The sequence below is a fragment of the Carlito syrichta genome, unplaced genomic scaffold, assembly GCF_000164805.1.
Source record: "Carlito syrichta isolate Samal-C Ts95f unplaced genomic scaffold, Tarsius_syrichta-2.0.1 Scaffold314687, whole genome shotgun sequence".
NCBI lineage: Eukaryota > Metazoa > Chordata > Mammalia > Primates > Tarsiidae > Carlito > Carlito syrichta.
This window is the reverse complement of record NW_007258783.1, coordinates 89,366-113,770: the sequence shown is the minus strand read 5'-3', so window position 1 is coordinate 113,770 and position 24,405 is coordinate 89,366. Positions and strand designations below refer to the sequence as shown.

General features: G+C 40.0%; 1 protein-coding gene across 1 annotated transcript in view; it reads right to left on the bottom strand.

Annotated features, from left to right (window-relative positions):
* KAT6A (lysine acetyltransferase 6A) overlaps positions 1-22,887 on the bottom strand; it is a 112,583-nt gene extending 89,696 nt beyond the window's left edge. Inside the window, exons 1-2 of the mRNA XM_008071729.2 lie at positions 22,755-22,887; positions 21,585-22,506 (exon numbers count right to left, since the gene is read on the bottom strand). Of these exons, the coding sequence (XP_008069920.1) occupies positions 21,585-22,184 (600 nt within the window). The 5' untranslated portion in view covers positions 22,185-22,506; positions 22,755-22,887. The remainder of the gene's footprint in view (positions 1-21,584; positions 22,507-22,754) is intronic.
* Positions 22,888-24,405: the final 1,518 nt, after the last annotated feature.

Below are 24,405 nucleotides of genomic sequence, written 5' to 3'. Positions count from 1 at the left end.
TACACACATTTTCTTTATCTATTCATCCATTAATAGACACTTAGGTTGATCCCATATCATAGCTATTGTGAACAGCACTGCAATAAACATGTGGGGTGCATGCATCTCTTTGATATACTAATTTCCTCTCCTTTAAATAAATACCTAGTAGTGGGATTGTTGGATCACATGGTAGTTCTGCTTTTAAGTTTTCTGAGAAACCACCATACTATTTTCCATAATTGCTGTACTAACATTTCCACCAACAATGTATAAGAGTTTGCTTTCCTCCATTTGCTTTTTTTTTTTCTTTTTGTCTTTTTTATAAGACATTCTAACTGGGATAAGATGGTATCTCATCGTGGTTTTGATTTGCATTTTTCTGCTGATTCGTGATGCCGAGCATTTTCTCATATATCTGTTGGCCATCTATATATACATTCTTTTGAGAAATGCCTATTCAGATCCTTTGCCCCTGAGTTAATGGGATTATTTGAGTTTTTTGCTATTGAGTTCCTTATATAGTCTAGATATTAGATCCTTGTCAAATGGTATACAAATATTTTCTCCTATTCTACAGGGTGTTTCTTCACTCTGTTGTTTCCTCTGCTATGCAGAAGCTACTTGTCTAATACCATCCCATTTGTGTATTTTTGTTTTTGTTGCCTGCACTTTTGAGGTTTTAACCATGAAAACTTTTTTCTTAGTCAACCAATGTCCTGAAATGATCCCCTTATGCTTTCTTCTAGGAGTTTCATAGTTTCAAGTCTTACATTCAAGGTTTTCATCCATTTTGAGTTGATTTTTGCACATGGTGAGAGACAAGGTCTAATTTCATTCTTCTGCTAATGGATTTCCAGTTTTCCCAGTATCATGTATTAAAGAGACTGTTCTTTCAACAATGCATATTCTTGACACCTTTGTAAAAAACCAGTTGGGTGTAAATACATTTCTGAGTTCTCTATTCTGTTCCATCGTTCTGCGTGTCTGTTTTTATAACAATACTATAGCTTTGCAGTATATTTTGAAGTCAGGTAGTATGATAGATACCTCAAGGCTTATTCTTTTTGCTCAGTATTGCTTTAGCCATTCCAGGTTTTTTCTGATTCCATACAAATTTCAGAATGGTTTTTCTATTTCTGTGAAAAATGCCATTGGTGTTTTGATGGAGACTGTACTGAATCTCTAGGTTGCTTTAGATAGCAAGGTCATGTTAACAATATTATCTCTTCTGACTGGTGAGCATGGGATGTCTTTCCATTTGCTTGTGTCCTCTTTAATTTTTTCATCACTGTTTTATAGTATTCCTTGTAGAGATCTTTCACCCCCTTGGTTAATTTTATTTCTAAGTATTTTTTTGGTAGCTATTATAAATGAAATTGCTTGCTTTATTTATTTTTCTGCTAGTTCTTTATTGTTTTTGTTTTTAAAAAACCTACTTTTGTTTGTTTGTTTTGAATTAGTGTCTCTCACTATGCTGCCAAGGCTGGAAAGCAGTGGCACAATCAGAGCTCACCAAAGCCTTGATCTTCTGGGTTCAAATAATTCTCCTGTTTCAGTCTCCTGAGTAGCTGGGACTACAGGTGTGTGCCACCACGCCCAGCTAACTTTTTTGAATTTTTTTTGCAGAAAAGGTCTCACTTTATAGCCTAGGCTGGTCTCCAGCAATCATCCCACCTCAGCCTTTCAAAGTGCCAAGATTACAGGTATGAATCACTGCATTCTGGCCTACTACTGATTTTTGTTATGTTGATTTTGTACTATGCAACCTCACTGAATTTGTCGGTTCTAAGAATTTTTTGATGGAGTCCTCGGGTTTCTATATATCAAATCATGTTGTCTGCAAAGAGAGACAATTTGACTCCTCTTTTTCAATCTGAATGCCTTTTACTTCTTTCTATTGCCTGATTACTCTGGCTTGGGCTTCTAGCACTCTGGCTTCGGTTTCTAGCACTATGTTGAATAAGAGTGGGGAAAGTAGGCAACCTTTTCTTGTTCCAGTTCTTAGAGAAAAGTTTTCAGCTTTTTCCCATTCAATATGATGAAAGTTATGGGTCTCTCATATATGGCTTTTAATATGTTGAAGTATGTTTCATCTATGGCTAATTTGTTAACAGTTAGTTGGTATTTTTAAATCATGAAGGGATATTGAATTTTACCAAATGCTTTCTCTGCATCTACTGAGATGATTATATGGTATTTATCCTTCATCCTGTTGATGTGATGTATCATGTTCATTGAATTGCATATGTTGAACCATCCTTGAAGACCTGGGATAAATCCCACTTGATCATGGTGTATTATCTTTTCCAATGTGTTGCTGGATTCAGTTTGCTAGTATTTTCTTTTTTTGTGTGTGTGTGTTGGAGTCTCACTCTGTCGCCCACACTGGAGTGCAGTGGCCGCTCCCAGCCACCGCAACCTCGACCTGCTGGGCTCCGGTGATCCTTCTGCTTCAGCCTTCCAAGTAGCTGGAACTACAGGCGCGTGCTACCACACCCGGCTAATTTGATTTATTGTAGAGATGAGGTCTCGCCAAGTTGCCCAGGCGGTCTCAAACCTGCGGGCTCAGGCATTCCACTCACCTCAGCCTCCCAAAGGCACGGTATTACAGGTTGAGCCACTGAGCCGGGCTTGCTAGTATTTTCTTGAGGACTTTTGCAACTGTGTTTATCAGGTCTATTGACCCATAGCTTTCTTTTTTTGTTGTATCTTGCTTGGTTTTGGAATCAGGATAAGGCTAGCCTCAAAGAATGAGTCAGAAAGAATTCTCTCTTCAACTGTGTGGAACAATTTGGAAAGAATTAATACTAGTTCCTCTGCATAAGTATGGTGTAATTCAGCATGAAAGCCATCAGCTTTTTTATTACTGATTAGTTAATCATTATTGCATGTTAAGGTATTCTATTTTTTCAAGGTTTAATCTTAGTAGGTTGCATGTGTACAGGAATTTATCCATTCCTCTAGTTTCCCAAATTGGTAGTGTATAGTTGTTCATGATACATACTGATGATCTTTTGTATTTCTGTGCTATCAGTTGTAATATTTCCTTTTTCAGTTCTGATTTTATTTTTATTTTATTTATTTTTTGCTTTTTTTGTCTTTTTTTTTTTTGAGGTGGGGTATGGCCGGGTATGGCGGCTCATGCCTGTAATCCCAGCACTTTGGGATGAAGACGTGAGAGGATTGCCTGAGCCCAAAGGTTTGAGACCAGTCCAGGTAACTTGGCGAGATCTCACCTCTAAAATAAATCAGAAAAATTAGCTGGACATGGTGGCGCACACCTGTAGTCCCAGCTACTTGGAAGGCTGGGGCAGAAGGTTGAAGCTTCAGTGACCATAAGCATGCCACTACACTCCAGTCTGGCCAACAGAGTGAGACTCCGACTCAGAAAATAAATACACAAAGATGTGAGGTACAATTCAAGATTAGGTACATAAGTGGTCAACATACATGTGAAATTTGGGCCTCCCTTTGGTCTCCACTTTGCCTAGTATGCTTACTGATGTTATGTGCCCCTACCCCTACCCCTGGCAGTGTCCCACTACTGCCAATCCCTTTCTTATAGTATTATAATAAAAGTTCAGGGTGCACTTATGAATGAATACATGTGGTACTCTATTCTTTGTTTCTGTGATAGATCACTAAGTATTATAGACTCTAAATCCATCCAAGTTGCTGTGAAGTCCATAATTTTGTCCTTCTTTATGGCTGCATAATATTCCATCATGTATATGTACCATGTTTTTTTAAACCAGTCCACTTTTGTTGGGCAGCACAGTTGGTTCTGCTTTTGCTATTGTGAATAATGTTGTAATAAACATGCATGTCCGGGTATCGTTTTCATAGAATGACTTGAATTCCTCCAGGTATATTCCCAGCAGGGGGATTGCTAGGTCATATAGAAGGTTGATTTTTAGATCTCTTAGTAATCATCAGTTTTCCACAGAAGTTGTACTAGTTTACATTCCCACCAACAATGCTGAAGCATTCCCTTTTCCCCACATCCTCTCCAGCATCTGTTGTTTTCTGAGTTATTGATGATGGCCACCCTGACTGAAATTATGTGGTATCTCAGTATGGTTTTAATTTGTATTTCTTTGATGATTAGTGAGGCTGAGCAATTTTTTCTTGTATCTGTTGGCTGCTCATATGTCTTTTGAGAAGTGTCTATTCATATCTTTTGCCTACTTTTTAATAGGGCTGTTTGTTTTTTTTCTTTCAGCACGTTTGAGTTCCTTATAGATCCTGGATGTTAGTTAGGCCTTTGTCAGATACATAGTTGACAATTTTTTTTTCCCCCATTCTGTGGGCTGTCTCCCCACTCTCTTGATGGTTTCTTTTGTGTTGCAGAAGCTTTTCAGTTTGATGGGGTCCCACCTGTCTATCTTATCTCTTATGGCATGGACATCTGGGGTTTTGATCAGGAATTGGTTGCCTGTTCCAATTTCCATATGGGTATCTCCTACGTTTTCTAAGATTCTTATAGTTTGAGGTTATTTATGCTTAGGTCTTTGACCCATTTAGAGTTTTTTGTGTACAGTGATAGGTAGGGGTCCCATTTCAATCTTCTACATGTGGTCAGCCAGTTTTCCCAGCATTATTTACTGAATAAATTCCCCTCTCCCTAGTGGTTACTGGTGGAGGCTTTGTCGAAGATGATGGTTAAGAAATTGTGATTTTGCTTCTGGAATCTCTAGCCTGTTCCATTGGTCTATATGCCCATTCTTGTACCAATACCAGGCTGTTTTGATGACTGCAGCCTTATAGTAAAGTTTAAACTTGGGAAGTGTGATACCTTCAGCTTTGTTTCTTTTGCTAAGGATTGTTTTGGCTATTTGTGGTCATTTATGCATCCATAAAAATTTCTGTATTTTCATTTCCAGGTCTGAGAAGGAAGTTGGTAATTTAATGAGTTCTGATTTTATTTGGATATTCTCTCTTTTCTTGGTTAGTCTAGCTAGTAGTTTGTTGATTTTGCTTATCTTTAAAAAAAAAAAAAACAAAAAACACTTTTCGTTTACTTTTGAGTTTTTTTTTTTTTTTCCGGTCACTATTTTGCTTATTTCTCTTCTGACCTTTCTACTAATTTTGGATTTGGTTTGTTCTTGCTTTTCTAATTCCTTGAGGTACATTGTTAGGTTGATTATTTGAAATCTTTCTACCAGCCAGGCTCAGTGGCTCAGCCTGTGATCCCAACACCTTGGAAGGCCGAGGCCAGTGGATTGCCTGAGCCTGTGGGTTCGAGACCAGTCCAGACCTTGGCAAGACCTCGTCTCTACAATAAAAAAAAAAAAAAAAAAAAAATTAGTCAGGCGCAGTAGGGCGTGCCTGTAGTTCCAACTACTTGGAAGGTTGAGCCGGAAGGCTTGTCAGAGCCCAGCAGGTCAACACTGGGGTGGCCGTGAGCTTGCCACTGTACTCTAGTTTAGGAGACAGAGTAAGACTCCAACTCAAAAAAGAAAGAAATCTTTCTAACTTTTTTATATAGGCATTTATCAGTATAAACATCCTTTATAGCACTGCTTTTGTTGTATCCCACAGGTTTGAGCATATTTTCATTTTCATTTGTTTTAATGTCTTCACTGACCCGGTGACTGTTCAGGAGCATGTTGTTTAATTTTCATGTATTTATATTTCCAGTTTCCAAAGTTCTTATTGATTTCTATTTTTATTCTGTTGTGGTCAGAGAAGACAGTTCATATGATTTTGATTTTTGAAAATTTGTTGAGACTTGTTGTGTGGTCTAACATAAGGTCTAGCCTCGAGAATGCTCCATGGACTGATGAGAAGAATGTGTATTCTGTAGTTGTTGTATGAAAAATTCTGTAAATGCCAGTTAGGTCCATTTTGTCTAAAGTGCAGTTTATATCTGAAGCTTCTTTGTTGATTTTCTGTCTAGTTCATCTGTCCAATGCTGACAGTAGAGAGTTGAAATCCCCAGTTATTATTGTTCTAGAGGTTATCTCCCCTTTAGATCTAATATTGGTTTTATATATCTGGGGGCTCCGGTGTTAGGTGCATATATACATATTTACAATTGTTATATCCTCTTGCTGTATTAATCCTTTTACTAGTATATAATAACCTTCGTTGTCTCTTTTTACAGTTTTTTTACTTAATGTCTTTTTTATATGATATATGCACAGTTATTCCTGCTCACTTTTGGTTTCAATTTGGATAGAATATCTTTTTCCATCCCTTCACTCTCAGCCCTTATGTGTCTTTACAGATGAAGTGAGTCTGTTATAGGCAGCATATAGTTGGGTCATTTTTTTAAAAGTTCATTCAATTTATATATTTTAAGTTGGGAATTTAATCAGTTTACATTCAAGGTTACTATTAACAGGTGAATAAGTATTCTTGTCATTTTGTTAATTGTTTTCTGGTTGTTCTGTGTATCCTTATTCCTTTCTTCCTCCCTTATGGTTTATCATTGCAGTTTGGTAGTTTTCTGTTATGGTAACAGAAAGGCCTTTATCTTCTCATCTGCTCTATCAGTCAGTTTTAGACTTACACGTGTTTTCATGATGGCAGATACCATCCTTCACTTCCAGATGTAGGACTCCAACAAACATTTCTTGTACGACCAGTGTAGTGATGATGATTTCCTTCAGGTTTTACTTGTCTGGGAAAAACTATTTCTCTTTGATTTTTGAAGAATAGCTTTGCTGGGAATAGTATTCTTGACTGACTTTTTTTTTTTCTCTCTCAGCATTTTTAAGTATATCCCTTTCCCATCTGGCCTGTGCTTTCTGCTGAAAAATCTGCTGTTAGTCTGAAGGAGATTCCCTTATATGTAACTTGGTGCTTTTCTCTTGCTGCTTTTAAATTTTCTGTCTTTGACTTCTGACAGTTTGACTATAATATGCCTTGGAGAAGACATTTTGGGGTTGAATCTATTTGGAAATCTTTGAGTTTCATGTGGCTATATTCTATATATTTTGTAAGACATGGAATGTTTTCAGTTATTATTTCATTCGTAGGTTTCCCATGCCTTCGTCTATCTCCTCTTCTGCAACACCCAAAATTCAAATATTTGGTCACTTGATGGACCACAGATTTTCTTTGTTCTTTTTTTTATTCTTTTTTCTTTTATTCTTTTATGGGCTAGACCTGTCCTCAAATTCAGAAATTCTTCTGCGTGATTTAGTCTGTTGTTGAACTCTCGATTATAGCTTTTTTCACTCATTAAAATTGTTCAATTCTAGGATTTCTGTCTCAATCCTTTTTATATCTGTTGAATTTCTCATTCTAATCATGAGTTATTTTCCTGGTTTCTTTGTATTGTTTATCTGTGTTCTCTTGTATCTTGCTGAGCTCCTTTAGTATTTTTTTTCTTTCAGACATTTCAAAGTTATTTTTCATTGAAATCTGTTTCTGGACAATTATTATGTTCCTTTGGCAGTGTCATGTTTTCTTGCCTTTTCATGTTTCTTGTATCTTTATAATGACAACCGCACATCTGGTTAAACAGTAAATTCTAATTTTAGGGATTGGCTTACATGAGGAGAATTTTTCCTATACTATTGGCTGGATAGGGTAGTACAATCCTTATGATTTCTTTGGTTGTGATCAGCATCAGTGGTGGCTGTGCATTCTTCAGTGGCTTAGGCTGTGGTCGTTAGTGAAGACTGTGATGAGATTTTTCTGTAGAAAGGGATGCCAGATGGATTGGTCCTCAGGCACCGGTGGTGGCAGTGGGAAGAGTATGCCAGTGCTGGGGCCACCAGGCAGTGCATGGGCACCAATGATAGCAGGTCTAGGCAGGGTGATTCTTGGGTATTCAGGTGGCTTGCTCAGGTGCTGGCAGTGGCAGCAGTGGGTCAGGCAGGAAGGTAGGTCCTTAGACCCGTGGGCAACATACATGGCATTAGCAATGGCAGTAGCAGTAATAGGCAACCCTCTGGCCCCCAGGGGACAGGCAAGGGTACTGGGGTGGTATGTTGGGAAGGCCAGTCCCCAAGCCCTCGGATGGTGTGTGCAGATAGGTGCTAGTGGTGGTGGTAGTAGTGGCAACAAGTTGGGCGGGCCTATCCTCAGGCCCCCAGGAAGCATGTGTGGACACCCCAGAAGTAGCAGGTGGGACAGGTTAATTCCCAGGTTTCTGAAGGCACACCTGTGCATTGACAGCAGTGGCAGTGAACAGACCTATCCACAGGCACACTAATGGTACAGTCAGTCACAAGTGGTGGCAGACAGACTGGGTCAATCCCTGAGCCCCCAGATAACATGTACAGGTGCTGGGGCAGTAGAGGCAGCGGGGGCGGGCAGGCAGGCAGGCAGGCCTATCCTTAGGCCCACCAATGATACAAGGAGCTCAGTGAGATACAAGTGCCAGCTGTGGAGGGCAAGGCAAGCTGCTCTTCAGGCTTCCAGATGGTACACACGCGTGGCAGTGATGGACAAAGTAGACCTGTCCTTAGGCCCCAGAATGGTGCCCAGGCGAACCAGCCTCCAGGCCCCCAAAGGCATGTGCATGTATGCAGCAGCCTTGCTACAGGGGTGAAGATAGAGCTGCTGTAAGTGACAGTGGTCCCAGGCAGATGGCTCTCAGGCTCAGGTGTGTACACATTTTGGTTTCCTTTGTCCCAGGGCTGCCTTCCCAATGTGTTGCACTACCTGTTCTCCGCTGTATAGGGCACAGCATGGGCTAGAGTGCTGGGGACCTGACGACACCACTGGATACAGTTACCAGTGCAATGCTGCAGTCCTCTAGATGGGCATGGGGGGATGTCATCAGGGTTCCAAGGATGTGGAGATGCAGGAGCTATCGTGCCCCAGGGCAAGATGCAGTCTACTGGGGCTGAGCTCTCAAGAGGGCACTCTTCTTGGGTCTCAGGAATATATGTGGACCCAGCATGAACTCCCTCTCTGGAATAAAGCTATTGCGTTGACTCCAGGCAGCTCACTATTCTTGTCTCAAAGCCTCCAAGGGCTAAGGAGCTCTCCTGAGGCTAGGTCTGCAGGCATCTGTGGTGGGAATATAAATTGCTGGGGATCTCTCTCTTCTCTTTTCCCCACACTGGAGAGTTCCTCCAGGCTCCAAGTCAGACCAGCTATTTTATTTCCCTCTCCTTCCATGCCTCAGAGGTTCCCTGTTATTTCGCTGCTAAATCCCAGTGTTCTCTCTTAGGCTCTCTATTCAACATGTAATTATCTACTCGCTCTTTGGTCCTTCTTTATGGACAAGGAGCTGAGTTCCTCTAGTCACCCATCTTGGAGCCCTCTTAATTTCACTTTTCTCCATATAATCTTAGGGGACCACCATCATATATAAGGTCCATCACTAACTCAAACATTGTTATGTAGTGCATGAGTGAATATCATTAAGTGGGGAGAAAAATAAAGGACAAAACAGTATGTAAAGTAAGCCACCAACTATGAAAAAAAGGGGGCTGAGGAAATGCATACATAATGTGATCGCCTGTTTAATATACTCTTTTTGAAAGGTACAAAAGAAACAACAAACATACGGCTGTCTCCCAGGGGGAACCAGGTAGCTAGGGGAAGAGGAGTTAGAAAAATACTTTTCACAGAATACTCTTTTGTATTTTTTGAGTTTTATATACTAATGAATATATTATCCATTGAGAAAAATTTTTAACTTTTAAAAATATTATATGGGTAGTAAACAACAAATATTACCTTGAAGGAAGTAGCAAGTGGTACTTTCCAGTTGAGAACATTTCTAGAATACATCTGAAACTCTATATTATCTCCTGTTAATCTAACAGAGGGTATACATTTTGAGGATAAGTGGTTTAGCTTCTAGGTTAATTAAGAGAGCTAAAAAATTTTTTTTCATCAATTTAATTTATATCATCCCCCTTTCAGTTCAAACATGACAGTTTCAATTCTAAAGACACTTTGTAAGCATCTTACAAAGTACCAGGAGCTGGATCCAAAGATTAATAATACATATGATTTGATAAATTGTTTAGCAGATGTATGAAACAAATGCTAAAGGAGCACTCCCTTTTTTTCATGCTTGTCATTTTCATAAACTGTAGTCTTTCACAAGAGGTAGGTTGATATGGCTGAAGGAATACTGGGCTTAAACAGACCTGGGCTCTAGTTTCACTTACTGTCTTAACTAACCATATAATTCTGCATAAGTAAAACACAGCCATCATAGCACATGAACTGCCTACTTTACTACAAAACTATTATATAAAAAGAAAATACATGAAAGCACAATTCTTTAATATCTGAAAGATCTCAAAAACATGGTATTACAATCCATATAAAGTTTTAGGAGAAAGATTTTATTTCCTTTTTTCCTTCTCCTCTAGGTTTGTCCTACTTGACTAAAGTTATGAGAAAAAAACTTTGCATTTTTATCAGTCTTCTTTCAAAGTTAATAAATGGTGAAGTCAACCTCTTGTAAAGCAGAATAAAAGGTATGTTTTTACTGAAAATTACACATATAAAGTCTAACAGACAAAAACAGGTATTCAACAGAAAACCAAAAGTAGAAGCTTGCACAGCACATTAACCAATGCCATGTACTCTTACAACCGAGGGCTAATGAGAGCAACAGGAAGCGTAGGATGACAGCAATCAGTGCAGAGTTAGGCTACAAAAGTAACAACAGTTGTGGTTGGCACGCTGGCAGCCTTTCAGCCTTTTTTTTTTTTTTTTTTTGAGTTGGAGTCTCAATCTGTCGCCCAGACTGGAGTGCAGTGGCCACTCCCGGCCACCACAGCCTCGACCTGCTGGGCTCCGGCGATCCTTCCGCCTCAGCCTTCCACATAGCCGGAATTACAGGCATGTGCTACCACGCCCGGCTGATTTTTTGATTTATTGTAGAGATGAGGTCTCACTGCCAGGCGGGTCTCGAACCCGCGGGTTCAGGCAATCCACTCACCTCAGCCTCCCAAAGGTGCGGGATTACAGGCTGAGCCAAGGAGCCGGCTCAAGCTGAGCCTTCTTAATGGCATGCTTTCTCAGTAGTCTACGGTTAAAGCTGCTTGTTTAAAATCGTGGTCTATTCTTATGCAATGAGAGGAATGTGTTTACCTCTGCCACCACTGATGCTCCTCACCCTGTAGAATAATTGTCAGATAAAAATTCTTTTTTCTGCTTTAAAAGGTAAATAAATAAATGTATACTGCTGGCTTGGAGGTTAACTTATGACACCTTAACCATCCACTCAGGGAAAGTATGATATCAAGCACAAACACTGGTTAAAAAATACAAGCATATAAAACACAATGTTTGCTGGAGAAGAATGGTGACCACAAAACTGAGACCTAAAAGTCAGACACGTGATTTTTAAAATTCATATCCAATTAAACATGTATTATGTGCCTACAATGTTTTGTTTCTAGGCCTTTGTACACGTTGTTCCCTCTACAGGAACCACACTTTCCCAGGAACCCCACCCATGTGCTTCCCCACTTCACTAACCTCTCACATGTGACTTCCTATGAAGACTTCCCTGACTTTCCCCACTCCCTCCCTATGTTTTCACAGCACTGTTTTACTCCATCAGGGCACTGACCCCTGTGTGAATTATAGAAAACGTCTCTCCTTCACCCAGGACCTAACCACTGTGTTGGCACCTGGAAAGGGCTCAATGAATACATGCAAAGCAACTAGATACTATGCTAGATAGATGGGGGGATAGAGAGATGAAAAGCAAGGACCTAGGTACACTAAGAGGAGGCAGACTTAAACAACAATATGATGTAAAATGGTCTGTGATGATAACGTACTCAGGAATGTGCAGGAGTGTACAAGATAGAGGTGATGAGAGTGCACCAAATCAGCCTGGGAGCAGGGTGGTTGATGAGGGAAAGAAACAGAAAGAAGATATGCCTAACTAAGTCTGCAAGGTTAAATAAGCACTAACTGATGAAGAAGAGAGTAGGGATGATCATTTCAGACAGCAGAAAAAGATGGGAGCAAGACAAAACAGCAGATCTGAGGGTCTACATAAGTTTGATACAGTGCAGTGTTCTCATCTATAGTGTGCATCAGAATCACCTAGAGGACTCATTAATATACTAGCTGCAGGGCCCCAGACCCAGTTTTTGATTGAGTAGGCCTAAAATACGGCTCAAAAATGTGCATTTCAAACAAGTTTTCAGGGGACATTACTGCTGGTGCTGGTCCAAGGACCACCCTGTGAGAACCACTAGTAGAGTAGAATATAGAGGGCCTATGAAAAAGTGGCAGGAGACAAATGTGGAGCGATGTAAAGAAGGGGTTACAAATCATACATACTAAACCACAGAATTTGGTACTGAAGGACTTTAAGCGGAGAAGTTTAATTTTTTTTTTTTTTTGAGTTGGAGTCTCTCTGTCGCCCAGACTAGAGTGCAGTGGCCACTCCTGGCCACCGCAGCCTCGACCTGCTGGGCGCCGATGATCCTTCCGCCTCAGCCTTCCCAGTAGCCGGAATTACAGGCACGTGCTACCACACCTGGCTGATTTTTTTATTTATTGTAGAGATGAGGTCTCTCTACCCAGGTCAATCCACTCACCTCAGCCTCCCAAAGGTGCGGGATTACAGGCTGAGCCACCAAGCCCAGCTGAAGTTTAATTTTTAAAAGATGGTAGTAAGAGCTAACACTTATAGAGCACTTATATGCTAAATACTATTCTAAGGCCTATATGTTCTATACTGTCCACTAGAGTAGCTTCTAGCCATATGTAACTGTTTCAGTTAAATTATGATTACATAAAAATAAAAATTCAGCTCTTCAGTCAACTGGCCACATTTCAAGAGTTCAATAGATACATATGGCTATGTATGGCTGCCTAGAAGACAGTATACATATGAAACATTTCTATCATTGCACAAAGTTCTATTACTCCTGTTTTACAAAATTCTCACTTCAGTATGAGATAAGCACTATATTATCCTCATCTTATAGGAATAAATGTGGCAAAGCATGGTTAAACACAGTACCCAAGGTCATAAAGCAAACAGTGCCAGTGCAAGATGTAAGATGCAAATCTAGATGATCTGGTCCTTGAGCCTTTGTGCTTAATCATTTTTAATAAGACCATTCTCGGCAATGTGAGAAGATGATACTGAAGGAAAGAAAGCAGTGAGAAAACTACTGAGGTAATCAGGAGAAAAATGATGAGGACCTGCATTAAGAGAGTAGCACCTGAAAGAGAGTTTAGTTTTTTTTTTTTGGGGGGGGTCGGTTTTTTTTGAGAAGCAGTCTTACTCTGTCTCCCAGGCTAGAGGACAGTGGCACACTCACAGCCACTGCAGCCTCAACCTTCTGCTTCAGCTTTCCAAGTAGCTGGAACTACAGGCATGCGCCACCACGCTCAGCTAATTTTTGGTTTATTGTGGAGATGAGGTCTCGCCAAGTTGCCCAGGCTGATCTCGAACCTGTGGGCTCAGGCAATCCTCTCACTTCAGCCTCCCAAAGTGCTGGGATTATAGGCGTGACCAAAACAGCTTAATTAAGAAATGTTTAGGGTGGGTGCAGTGACTCACGGCCGGGAGTGTGCCACTGCACTCCAGTCTGGATGACAGAGTGAGACTCCAACTCTAAAAAAAATAAAAAGAAAAAAGGTTATCTATAAAAAGGTTAAAAAGAAAGAAAGCAAAAAGCAAAGGAAAGATGTAAAAAGGTTGCTGGTGTACAAGTGTGGTTTCTGTAAGGAAAAAAGGATATAAGGGAAAAGAATAATTTTATCTAGCCAAGCACTTAGGGAAGGTGAAGTGAAAGGATTGTTTGAGCCCAGGGGCTTGAAACCAGCTTGGGCAACTTGGCTAGACCATGTCTCTACAGTAAATCAAAAAATTAGCCAGACATGGTGGTGCACGCCTGTGTTTCCAGTTACTTGGAAGACTGAGGCAGAAAGATTGCCTGAGCCCAGCAGGTTGAGGCTGCAGTGGCCGTGAGTGTGCCAGGCAACAGAGTGAGACTCCAACTCAAAAAAAAAAGATATTTTAAAAGAATAAGAAAGAAGATTGGGGATGGACCTAGAACTGAATCCAAAAGGTGTACAAGTGAGGGGGAGAAGGTGACGCCAAAGTTTCTGATTTAAACATCAGAGTCAATCAATGGCAGTGGTAAGAAATCGGAAGCACAGGCTGGGCATGGTGGCTCACACCTTAATCTCAGCACTCTAGGAGGATGAGGTGGGAGGACTGCTTGAGCCCAGGAATTCAAGACCAGCCTAGGCAACATAGGGAGACCCTGTCTCTACAAAAAAAAATTTTTTTAATTAGAAGGGAGTGGTGGTGCACACCTGTAGTCCCTACTACTCCATAGGCTGAAACGTAAGGATCACCTAAGCACAGATCAAGGCTGTGGTGAACTGTGATCATACCACTGCACTCCAGCCTGGGAAACAGAGTGAGGTTCCAACTCAAAAACAAAAAACAAAACAAGCTGAGGGAAGGTGATAATTTCCATCTGGGCCATCACGAATTTGAATGTCCTGAGACAAAACACTCTATTGTGGGATGTACAAGTCCAGAGATAAGAAGAGAGGGCTGAAATTAAATACGAAATTAGAGTCATCAGTATAGCAGAGAGAGGTCTAAAGATACCTCAGGAAGGCTGAAACAATTAACAAATGAGTGAAGAACAGAACCTTAGGGAATATCAACATCTCAGATACAGGCACAGAGAAAATGCCAGGAAACTGAAAAGGAATTACCAGAAAGATGGGAGGAGGTGGAGACATCTAAGAATGACCCCAGAGGCTGAGGGAGGAAGTGGTCAACAAACGCTAAACATAGCTGAGGTTAGGTAAAATAAAACTGAAACGTGTCCAGAAGAGCAGTTTCAAATAGTGCTCTAGTGCCAAAGGCCAGATTACAGCAGATCTGGAATAGACTTTTTTTCCCCCCAAGAACCTTAAAACTGAAGGGAGAGACAGGGTATACACAGACAGAAGAATCTGTAGAGGTGTTTTGTTTTCACTCTGATGGGAGACATTTGCATGCTAAGGGATAAGAGACGAGGAAGATGGTAGAGGCAAAAATCTGGGGAACATTATTAATAGAACAAGGACCTAGAGGCAGGAGAGAACAGGAACCTGCACATAAATGGGGAGACTGGTCTTTGCCACTTCTTTCAGTATCCTCTGAGAAGGTAGCAAATGAGGTGAAAATAAGCACAAATGTATTTAGGTCGGCATGAAAGGGGTATAAACTGAATGAGCTCATTTAGACAGATTCTATCCTCTCTGTGAAGTAGCATATGGAAGTCTCTACTGAAAATAAAAAAGAAAAAGGGTGGGAGGAAATACTTAACTGCTGCAGACAGAACAGACTACATATACATCCTCAAGCAGAGGGTAGAGCTGAGATGAGGCCACAAATTTGTAAGTGGCACACCACCACATGGCTATGTGATTTTCTCCAAAATGAAAACAGTTCCACATAGAAGCAAGGAGAGCAAATGGCATAATTGCAACCTGGGGTTTACCAGAGTGATGCAGGAGAACAGTGAGTAGCTGAGGGCGATGAGAATGGCACTGGAGTGACAGGAGGGGTACCCAGTGAAATCCCACAGGTGACATTCTCCAAATTGCACACCCTATGAGACCTTCACGAGATAAAAGAGCATACGCAGAGGCAGGAGGAGAGAGAAGAGCAGAAGGTCAGGACAGTCGTGGCCAGGGAGTAAGATATCACAGAATTCAGGGTTCCAGAAGTACACTGTCTGGGCCCAGAGAGTGTTCATGAGAGCGGGTGTGAAGTATGTTGTTTCATCTATTTGTCTGGACATCAATTATTAAATAAAAGTCCGTGTTCTGAATCCCTCAGCCAGTTCCCACTACAGAGATGTGGTTCTAAGCACTGGAGCAGTGGTTCTCAACCCTAACCACACATCAGATGAATACTCTTTAAAACAACAGAAAAACCTGAGGCCTAGTACAGTGACTCACACCTGTAATCCCAGCACTTTGGGAGGCCAAGGCGGAGGATCAATTGAGCCCAGGAGTTTGAGACCAGCTTGGGCAACATGTTGAAACTTCGTCACTACAAACAAACAAACAAACAAAAAACCCTGAAACCTGGGACCCACTGCTAATCTGATTTAGTTGGCTTTGTGTTTATTTTTGAGGGCCCTGTGGATAATTCAAAAATGGATTTGGCATCAAGAACCACTGCTTCAGAAAGAACAGAGCTTTGGTTTCATGTTAACAGAATCAGAGAAAAATTGACTGGCATGAAAACAAATAAGGCTGGAAAATGGTGAAAGAGGATCTAAACACTAAGTCAGACATTTAAAGATGCTCTGAATAAAAAGACTGGGAAACCATTGAAGTACAGCACCATACTCAACACACAAAAATTGTAATAATGTTTCTTTTTTTTTTTTTTTTAAGTTGGAGTCTCTCTGTCACCCAGGCTGGAGTGCAATGGCACGCTCACATAGCCACCACGCCTAGCTAATTTTTTTATTTATCGTAAAGATGAGGTCTTGCCAAGTTGCCCAGGTTAGTCTCGAACCTATGAGCTCAGGCAATCCTCTCGCCTCCGCCTCCCAAAATGCTGGGATTATAGGCGTGAACCACCTGCAGGGTCTATAATAATGTTTCTAATAAAAATTCTATTACAGATTCTAGAAAACCCAGGAGTGAAATGCTTCACTGTAACCAATGACTAAGAAAAAAGGAACCTAGACTCTGCTAAGCTACAAGAATTGAAAACTAACACCTAACAGCAGCTTTCCGGGTCAACTACAGTTCACGGTTCCCTGGAGAGAAATGCAGTCAATAGCGTAGGTCAGACAACACCCCTACATACATGGAGAACTGACTATTCTGCACAAAAAGTAAACAGCAAAAAATAAAAATTAAAAAAAAAAAATCAAGCCTTTTTTCACAAACAAAAATTATTGTTCAACTGCCAGATTTACTTTCCACCATCAGTTATTTTCTTAACAAGTTATATCAATAACTTTAAAACTGCCCAATTATTTTACAAATGACCGACTTTAATTTCAACTTTTATTTGCCACTATTTTGATGTGCTTGCTAAGTTTTACCAAAAAAAAAAACAGAAGTAACACAGAGATGAACTATTAATCATGAAGACCAATAAAGACAAAAAGCATGTGTTGGTTGCTGCCCTCCCTATAACAATTTGTTTACTAGTAATATTACAAATTTATCAAGCTACAGAAGTTAACCCTGTAGATATAATTTATAGAGGAAAACATGAGATTTATCACGATCTGTAAAATCCAGATTATCCAGTTGGGTAATAACCTGAACAACAGCATTAGTTGACAATGTCTTCTCTTCCCTTTCCAATTGAATGCTTTAGCAAACTATAATTCCAAAATACTACTCCACAGAATAACAGTATTTTAATGATTTGACTGAAGACCATGAAAAAGCATACTTTCCTGGACAAGTAATCCAGAACACTTATATTCAAACGAATTATTTTGTGGGTAATATGAATCCAGAAGTCTGAAATAAAGGTGAAAATCATTCTTGAAAGGAAACTGAATACTTTCAAGACTCAATGCATTTTTTTTTTTTTTTTTTTTTTTTTTTGGTGACCAGGCACAGTGGCTCATGCCTGTAATTCCAGCACTTTGGGAGGCTGCAGCGAGAGGACTGCCTGAGCCCAGGGGTTCAAAACCAGCCTGGCAACTAGGTGAGACCTTGTCTCTACAATAAATTTTTAAAAATCAGCCGGGCATGATGGTAACGCACCTACAGTTCCAGCTACTTGGAAGGCTGAGGTGGAGGGATTCCTGAGCCCAGCAGGTCAAGGTTGCAGTAGCCACTGAGTATGTCACTGCATTCCAACCTGGGCAACAGAGTGAGACCCCAACTCAAAAATAATAATAATAATTTTTTTAAAAGAACCATCACAATCTCAAATAAGCCTCACCCGATAAACATCTAATTACTTTCCAAAGTTGTGATGCTTACTTGTAAAGAAAACATGAGTAATGTAAAAAAAATAAAAAGTTGTTTTTCATAAACTAAAAAAAAGTTTCAAAAATATTTATTTCACATGTCTATTTTGTCTGCATTAATCCCCCACAGGACCTAATTCCTTAAAAGCATTCTTCATGGCAGGCATTCAAATGTTTGCTGAATAAATAATGAATAAGTGAAGTAAACAAGTAAACTACCTTGCAGTAGTGATACCTATATTTCAAAAAGAAAGACATTTACAAGGAAGAAGCTGCTGCTTAAGCCAGTTACACTCTGTCCTCTTCACCTACAACCCCACAATTCAAGGCAAGCAATCTTCTGTCCCAAATTAAAGCACTTTAACAACTGTGCAGCTGACTAAAGTGCAAATCAGAAAACTTTAGTGACATCCAAAATGAAAATTAATAAGCACAAAAATTATCTTTAAGATAAGACAAAATGTGTGGATGAAACTCTTATTTTTCTTATGAACCTCAGGTATATAAAACTAAATTATTTATAATCTTTGGTTTCTAACACATTCTTATCACTGGTTCAAAGTCAGTTTTGGTATTTGTTCTATGAAAAAGGAAAAAGGGGGACACAAACAGTGAAAGGGAGTAGAATTTGTCCTTTTGCAATTAGGGAATGTGTTACTAAGTTAGCACCCAGGACATGCACAACTATGTACTTGAGTGCAACAGCAGCCATGATATACCACAACTCCCAGCACTGGGTGACAGAGTGAGACCCCCAACTCAAAAAGAAAAAAAAAAAAAAGAGAACTGATACAAGAAAAAGAGGAACTTGCTCAGGTCACTCCATATAGCCACTGAGTATCATTTCATCTCTTGCCCCACAGCTGACCAGGTCAACAGACAAACCTGCACCAGCATTCCAGAGAAGATAAAGTTATTTCAGTTCCAAAGGGAGTGTGCGGCCCACAGTAAGTACTCGGGTGACTACACACAGAGTTCATTTATGCCTAAAAGTGAAAATACTTCTGGCCTACACCTTCCTTTCCCCATCATTGTCAAATAAATTCTGGATAGTTTTGGGGGGGTTTTGTTTTGTTTTGTTTTTGTATCCAGGTTCATAACAGCAAGTCAATTCTGCAAAGGAACTGATTGGGTAGTTTAAGGAGAGGAAAGAAAGTAGTTACAATACAATAAAAGGAACAGACAGACATATAATCTGTTCAAAGGAAGAGTAACTCCTCACCATAGATAAAGTTCACAGTATTATGATTCTGAATGTGAGCTTTTCATATCTTTGGGGAAAGTCACTCAGAATATTCACTACTGAAAATAAGACTCCAGTTAAAAATATAGAACACAGCCGGGCTCGGTGGCTCAGCCTAGCACTTTGGGAGGCCGAGGTGAGTGGACTGCCTGAGCCTGCGGGTTCAAGACCCGCCTGAGCAACTTGGCGAGACCTCATCTCTACGATAAATCAAAAATTAGCCGGGCGTTGTAGCGCGCGCCTGTAGTTCCAGCTACTTGGAAGGCTGAGGCGGAAGGATCGCCAGACCCCAGCAGGTCGAGGCTGCGGTGGCCGGGAGCGGCCACTGCACTCCAGTCTAGGTGACAGAGTGAGACTCCAACTCAAAAAAAAGAATACATAGAGCAGATCTCATCAACTCTAATCTCACAGATATTATCATGAAATTAGTTACCCAAAGAGATCAGTACACATACAAGTCTACCCAAAGAAACTCAATTTTCCCACACATATACTCCAAATTTAGTTACTTCAGTTAACAACATTAAAGCTATATAACCAAACAGGTATTTCTAATCAAAGCACACCAGCAGATTTCTACTGAATTAAATCTTTCTTAATGCAAAGGTACTATGAAATGTCCTCAGCAAAGGTCCTCAGCTCAACTGCAAAATAAGGATTATTGGATTAGATAGTTCTCAAGGTCCTTTTCAAAAGTAAAATCCCAGGATTCCAGGACCTGGATTTGTCCTTCACTCTACCATAATAACTATCTTTTGAAAATATGCACAACTGATATTTTATGCATTGTTAATATTATTAAAAATTAAAATAACTAATTCAAGCAAAGGAAATTAAACACCCAGATGTCCTAACAAGTACTTATAACACCCAATTCACAGGTATAGCACTGAATTTATCTAACTATAAATTATTTCCTGTTTCCATGAAGTTAATGTTAGATCATTTGATAATAATTGTAGGAATCCAATTGTTTTATTTTATTTAACTTCAGCCACATGTGATCAAAAAATGGCTTTTATGGATTAAGAGTTCTCACAGCACTGAAACAGAAAAAAGCATTTCAGTTACTTTTCCACCTTGAATTTTTAATACACACTCTTAATCCTCAAATGATATACAACCATTTTATCAATGAGATTCTGTCAATTCATGACTCTATGATAATCATTTTTTTTTTTTTTTGGAGTTGGAGTCTCACTCTGTCACCCAGACTGGAGTACAGTGGCGGTTCCCGGGCACCATAGCCTCGACCTGCTGGGCTCCGGCGATCCTTCTGCCTCAGCCTTCCAAGTAGCTGGAACTACAGGCGCGCACTACCACGCTCGGCTAATTTTTTAATTTATTGTAGAGATGAGGGTTTACCAAGTTGCCCAGGTGGGTCTTGAACCCACGGGCTCAGGCAATCCACTCACCTCAGCCTCCCAAGGCACAGGATTATAGGCTGAGCCACCGAGCCCGGCTTATGAGAATCATTTTAAGGGCAATAACAGTAAGATTATGTCACTATTTCTAAGTTCACAAAGAAAACTGAACCCTAAAATAGATCTCTAAAAATTTCAAAGAAAAATAATTTTCAATTGTTATTTAAAGAAAAATCTGTAAGTAGCTATTTAGTGGGTTGCTAATAATTACAATAAATTTAGATCAATGTTAAGATATGCAGCAACTTAAAACACTATCCACTCACCAAAGAACCAAAATTCAGAACCCCTGAAATAAATGCACAGTTAAGATAGGTCAATGTAAAAATAGCTACTAACAAAATTCTCCTCATTCCTAAATATCTATTTAAGGGCTAAAGTTTACTTACTGTTAAGAAGACTTACTTTCAACTACACAAAATAACAGCATAAAACACACAACACAGTAAGTTTGCATCAAAACTCTCAACTCTGGAGAAGTCTTCTAATACAGTATACTGTATTTCTGTCCCATGTAACTACAGCTGTCATAAATAATAACACTAAGGACTTCATCACATGCAAAGCCATAATAAATAGAAAGCTACAATACAAACAGCGGAAACAAGAATTGCTGAATTTGCTTAGCTACTATTAGTTGTCACAAGAGTCTCATTCTTGTCTAATGATAACCTGTAACAAAATGAAAACAGAAAAAAAGACAGCTTCTTGGAGACATCTGCTTGTTTCAAATTCAAGTCTCCAGCATCTGGCTGCTCAACTTCCAGCAGCAAGATATTATAAGAATCTTTACTTAAAAGTTTTAAAGGCGTATGCTAATCTAAATATGTTCTTTCAGGTAGATCAACATTCTACACCTTTTAATCTTAGGCTTCAAATATTTCAAAGTATCAGTACAATTAGCAACTATTAAGTTCCCACAGCTAGAATTCACCACAAAAACTAGAGATAAACGAATACTTCACAGAAGTCCCCAAACACAAAACTTGAATATAACTTCTAGACATGTGAATTTGCAGCATCCTCTACCATCAACTCTATGAACACTGATGCATATACCATTCTTACCTTATCCTTTTCATGTGGAAGAAGTGACACTGGAGGTAAACAGGAAAGAGACTCACAACTCTCTTTCCCATCCACATTGGTTGCTTTAGTGTTGAACCGATAAAGAGGTCCATCTTTAAGGAGTCTGCCGTGGCCAACGGCACGTTTAATAGCCAATCGTAATTGCTGGTGAAAGCCAGAGGCAGCACTGCCTCCAAATAATGCAGACACATCTTTCTGACCTTTCAAAAAGCGTTCAATACTTTTCAAAGTTGAGCCACCAGACTCTGCTAAGCCTTCAACTGCCCGCTTGATCAGTTTATTCCAATCCACATTTTGTTTATTATCCAATTTTCCATGGTTTCGAGGTTTAGGAAGTGCTATTCGCCCAGGATTATCAGGATCTTTATAGGAATTGAGTCCTTTATTTGAGACTTTTAAAATTGTTCCATCTTTAACACTCAATTCCAATTGTTCTAAAATAGTTTTACGATCCAAGCCATGGGATGAAGATACTGCATTGCATATCCTTTCTTCTGAAGGACGTTGTTTCTGCTTCTTCACTTTTTTGATGGCCTCCAAAATCCACTCCGTATACAGCGGGTTAGCGAGTTTTACCATGGTGAAGAATTCTGTATATCCATAGAGTCGTTATCCCTTATCCTGATGCTGAGTAAGTTTTACAACACGGAAAACTAGCTTCTCGGAGGCTGGGAACCAGTTAACCATAGCATACAAGTTTTCTGGCCTGAGTCCTTCCTCCTTCCACAAAACAGAATGCCTCTCACTTACTTCAGAAACCAAAACAACCTGTTATTTGAAATGTCTTCAAACTTCCCAGTAAATTTCTCAATAGCACCACACATGGGTCTCTTCACAAAGTTGTAAGAACTCAAGAATACCTCATTCCCAGCTTCAGAGCAGGAAAATGTGCATCTTATGCCTGAAAAACAATTGAAACAAGGTCAGTTTTCTATCAAGACCCATCTTGAAAATAAATATTTTAAAGCAATCAAATAGCAAGTGTTTACTGGATACCCTATAAGAGTTGTAACACATTTCTAATAACATTCCAAACATTCATGTATGTAAATCACTGGGATAAAAAAGGAAAAAAAAAAGATGAGTAAGTAGGATTCAATGAAGAAGCAAGGTGAGATGTTCTATGAATTACCTAAAGCTACAACTAACCATAGGGTTGCTGGCTATTCTGTACTCCGCAATCTCTGCTCACCAGTCTATGAATGTCAACTCTTCCTTGACATCTTTCCCCAAGAAACTACTCAGCACTTCAAGTATGTGGATTAGTAGAAAGAATCCTGCAATGAAAGTAAGAGTGAATCTTTCATCTTTCAAAATTACCGACATTCAGAGTGGACAAAACAGCAAATAAGTGGAAAATGATTTAGAAAATTTTAACTATTTCATGTTTAAAGGAACAACCAATACAATTTACACAGACCCAGCTTATAATTTAAGAACAATATTACCTTAAGTGTTCCAAATGGAAACAAAAATAATGGAAATAACCTAGAGTGAAAGTGCTTACAGATTTTTTAAATAATCCAATTTCATTCAAATTTTATGAATTACAAGCCGATAGCTTCTCCTAAGACAGTTTTTCCTAACCCAAACTAATATGTTCATATCCAAATGTTGGAGGGAGTAAAAACTTTCAAATTGTGCATAAGTAATCTACAGATATAGAAACTAGAAATGAGAAAGGCCTGGAACCCCGGGGCGGGGGGGTCAAATGCACATACTACATATCAAATGTACAGTACAGGAAAAAAACGTATTGGCTATTTACGGGTCTAAAGAGAAGTCAATCTACCAAAGATGTGAACTCAGGATGGCTGTCCTGAAATGAACGTTAATAAAACACAGACATATAAATATATAGCCTCTCTGGATCAAAATCAGTACTCTCTCATACAAAAGAATCTGGCAGGTAAAAACTTTCTGAATCACTAAAATAATGAATTCTGAATCTAAAGAACTCCTTTGCCTCCAAAAATGTTTATGTGTCTTTTAGAACTTCTGTTCTTATTCTGGGTATCATTTACATGACAATAATAAAAACAATGCTAGACAAATGGCTTCCCACAGTAACTATTCTTAGTAGTGACATTAAAATCAAAAGAAAAATTAACAGATATTGGAAAAGGGAAATTACCATTAACTTTGATAGTAAAGAAAAGGCTGAGGCAAATAGTCAATCCTGAACGAAGCTTTCTTTTAAAATTAGCTAACTAAAAAGAAGTCCCCTGAGAGAGAAATGGTTCATCTTGAAGAAAGTCTCAAGAGAACAGAAGTCAGAGTATTGTTACTCCGGAAAGTTCGTTTTACAGAACATGAAAGCTAAACTAAGCGAGAAGTTATGGCCTGCGTTTAAGAAGCCGGGCACGTTCTAATTGATGGAGCTTCGGCAGGTGAGAAGGAATGACGGCCACTCGTGTTCTTCGCAGGACTGTCATCAGTGTCCGGGACTTGGGAAAGTACAGCGCCTGCAGACTCAAGTCTCGGCTCTCAGAAGTGCGCCGAGCCCGCGCAGCTCGCTCGCGACGGCCCTGCCCGGTCCCCACGCCCGACACGTCTTCGCGCTCTCTTTTTAAAGCGCGAGAAACTTTGGAAACTTGCGCGGCGCAGCCCCGGGCCTGCCGGCTGGCAGCCCAACAGTCCTAGTGGGCTGGAAACACTGCCGAGGAGTAAGTTAACAATGAGGTCACGTGGAGGATGCGAGCGCGGCGTCTCCCACCCGGCTCCCCGCGTCCCGGCCCCGAAGGCGGCTGCAGGCCCGGCCCGGGGTGACAGGCGGGCGGCCCTGCCCCGGCCGGGGTGA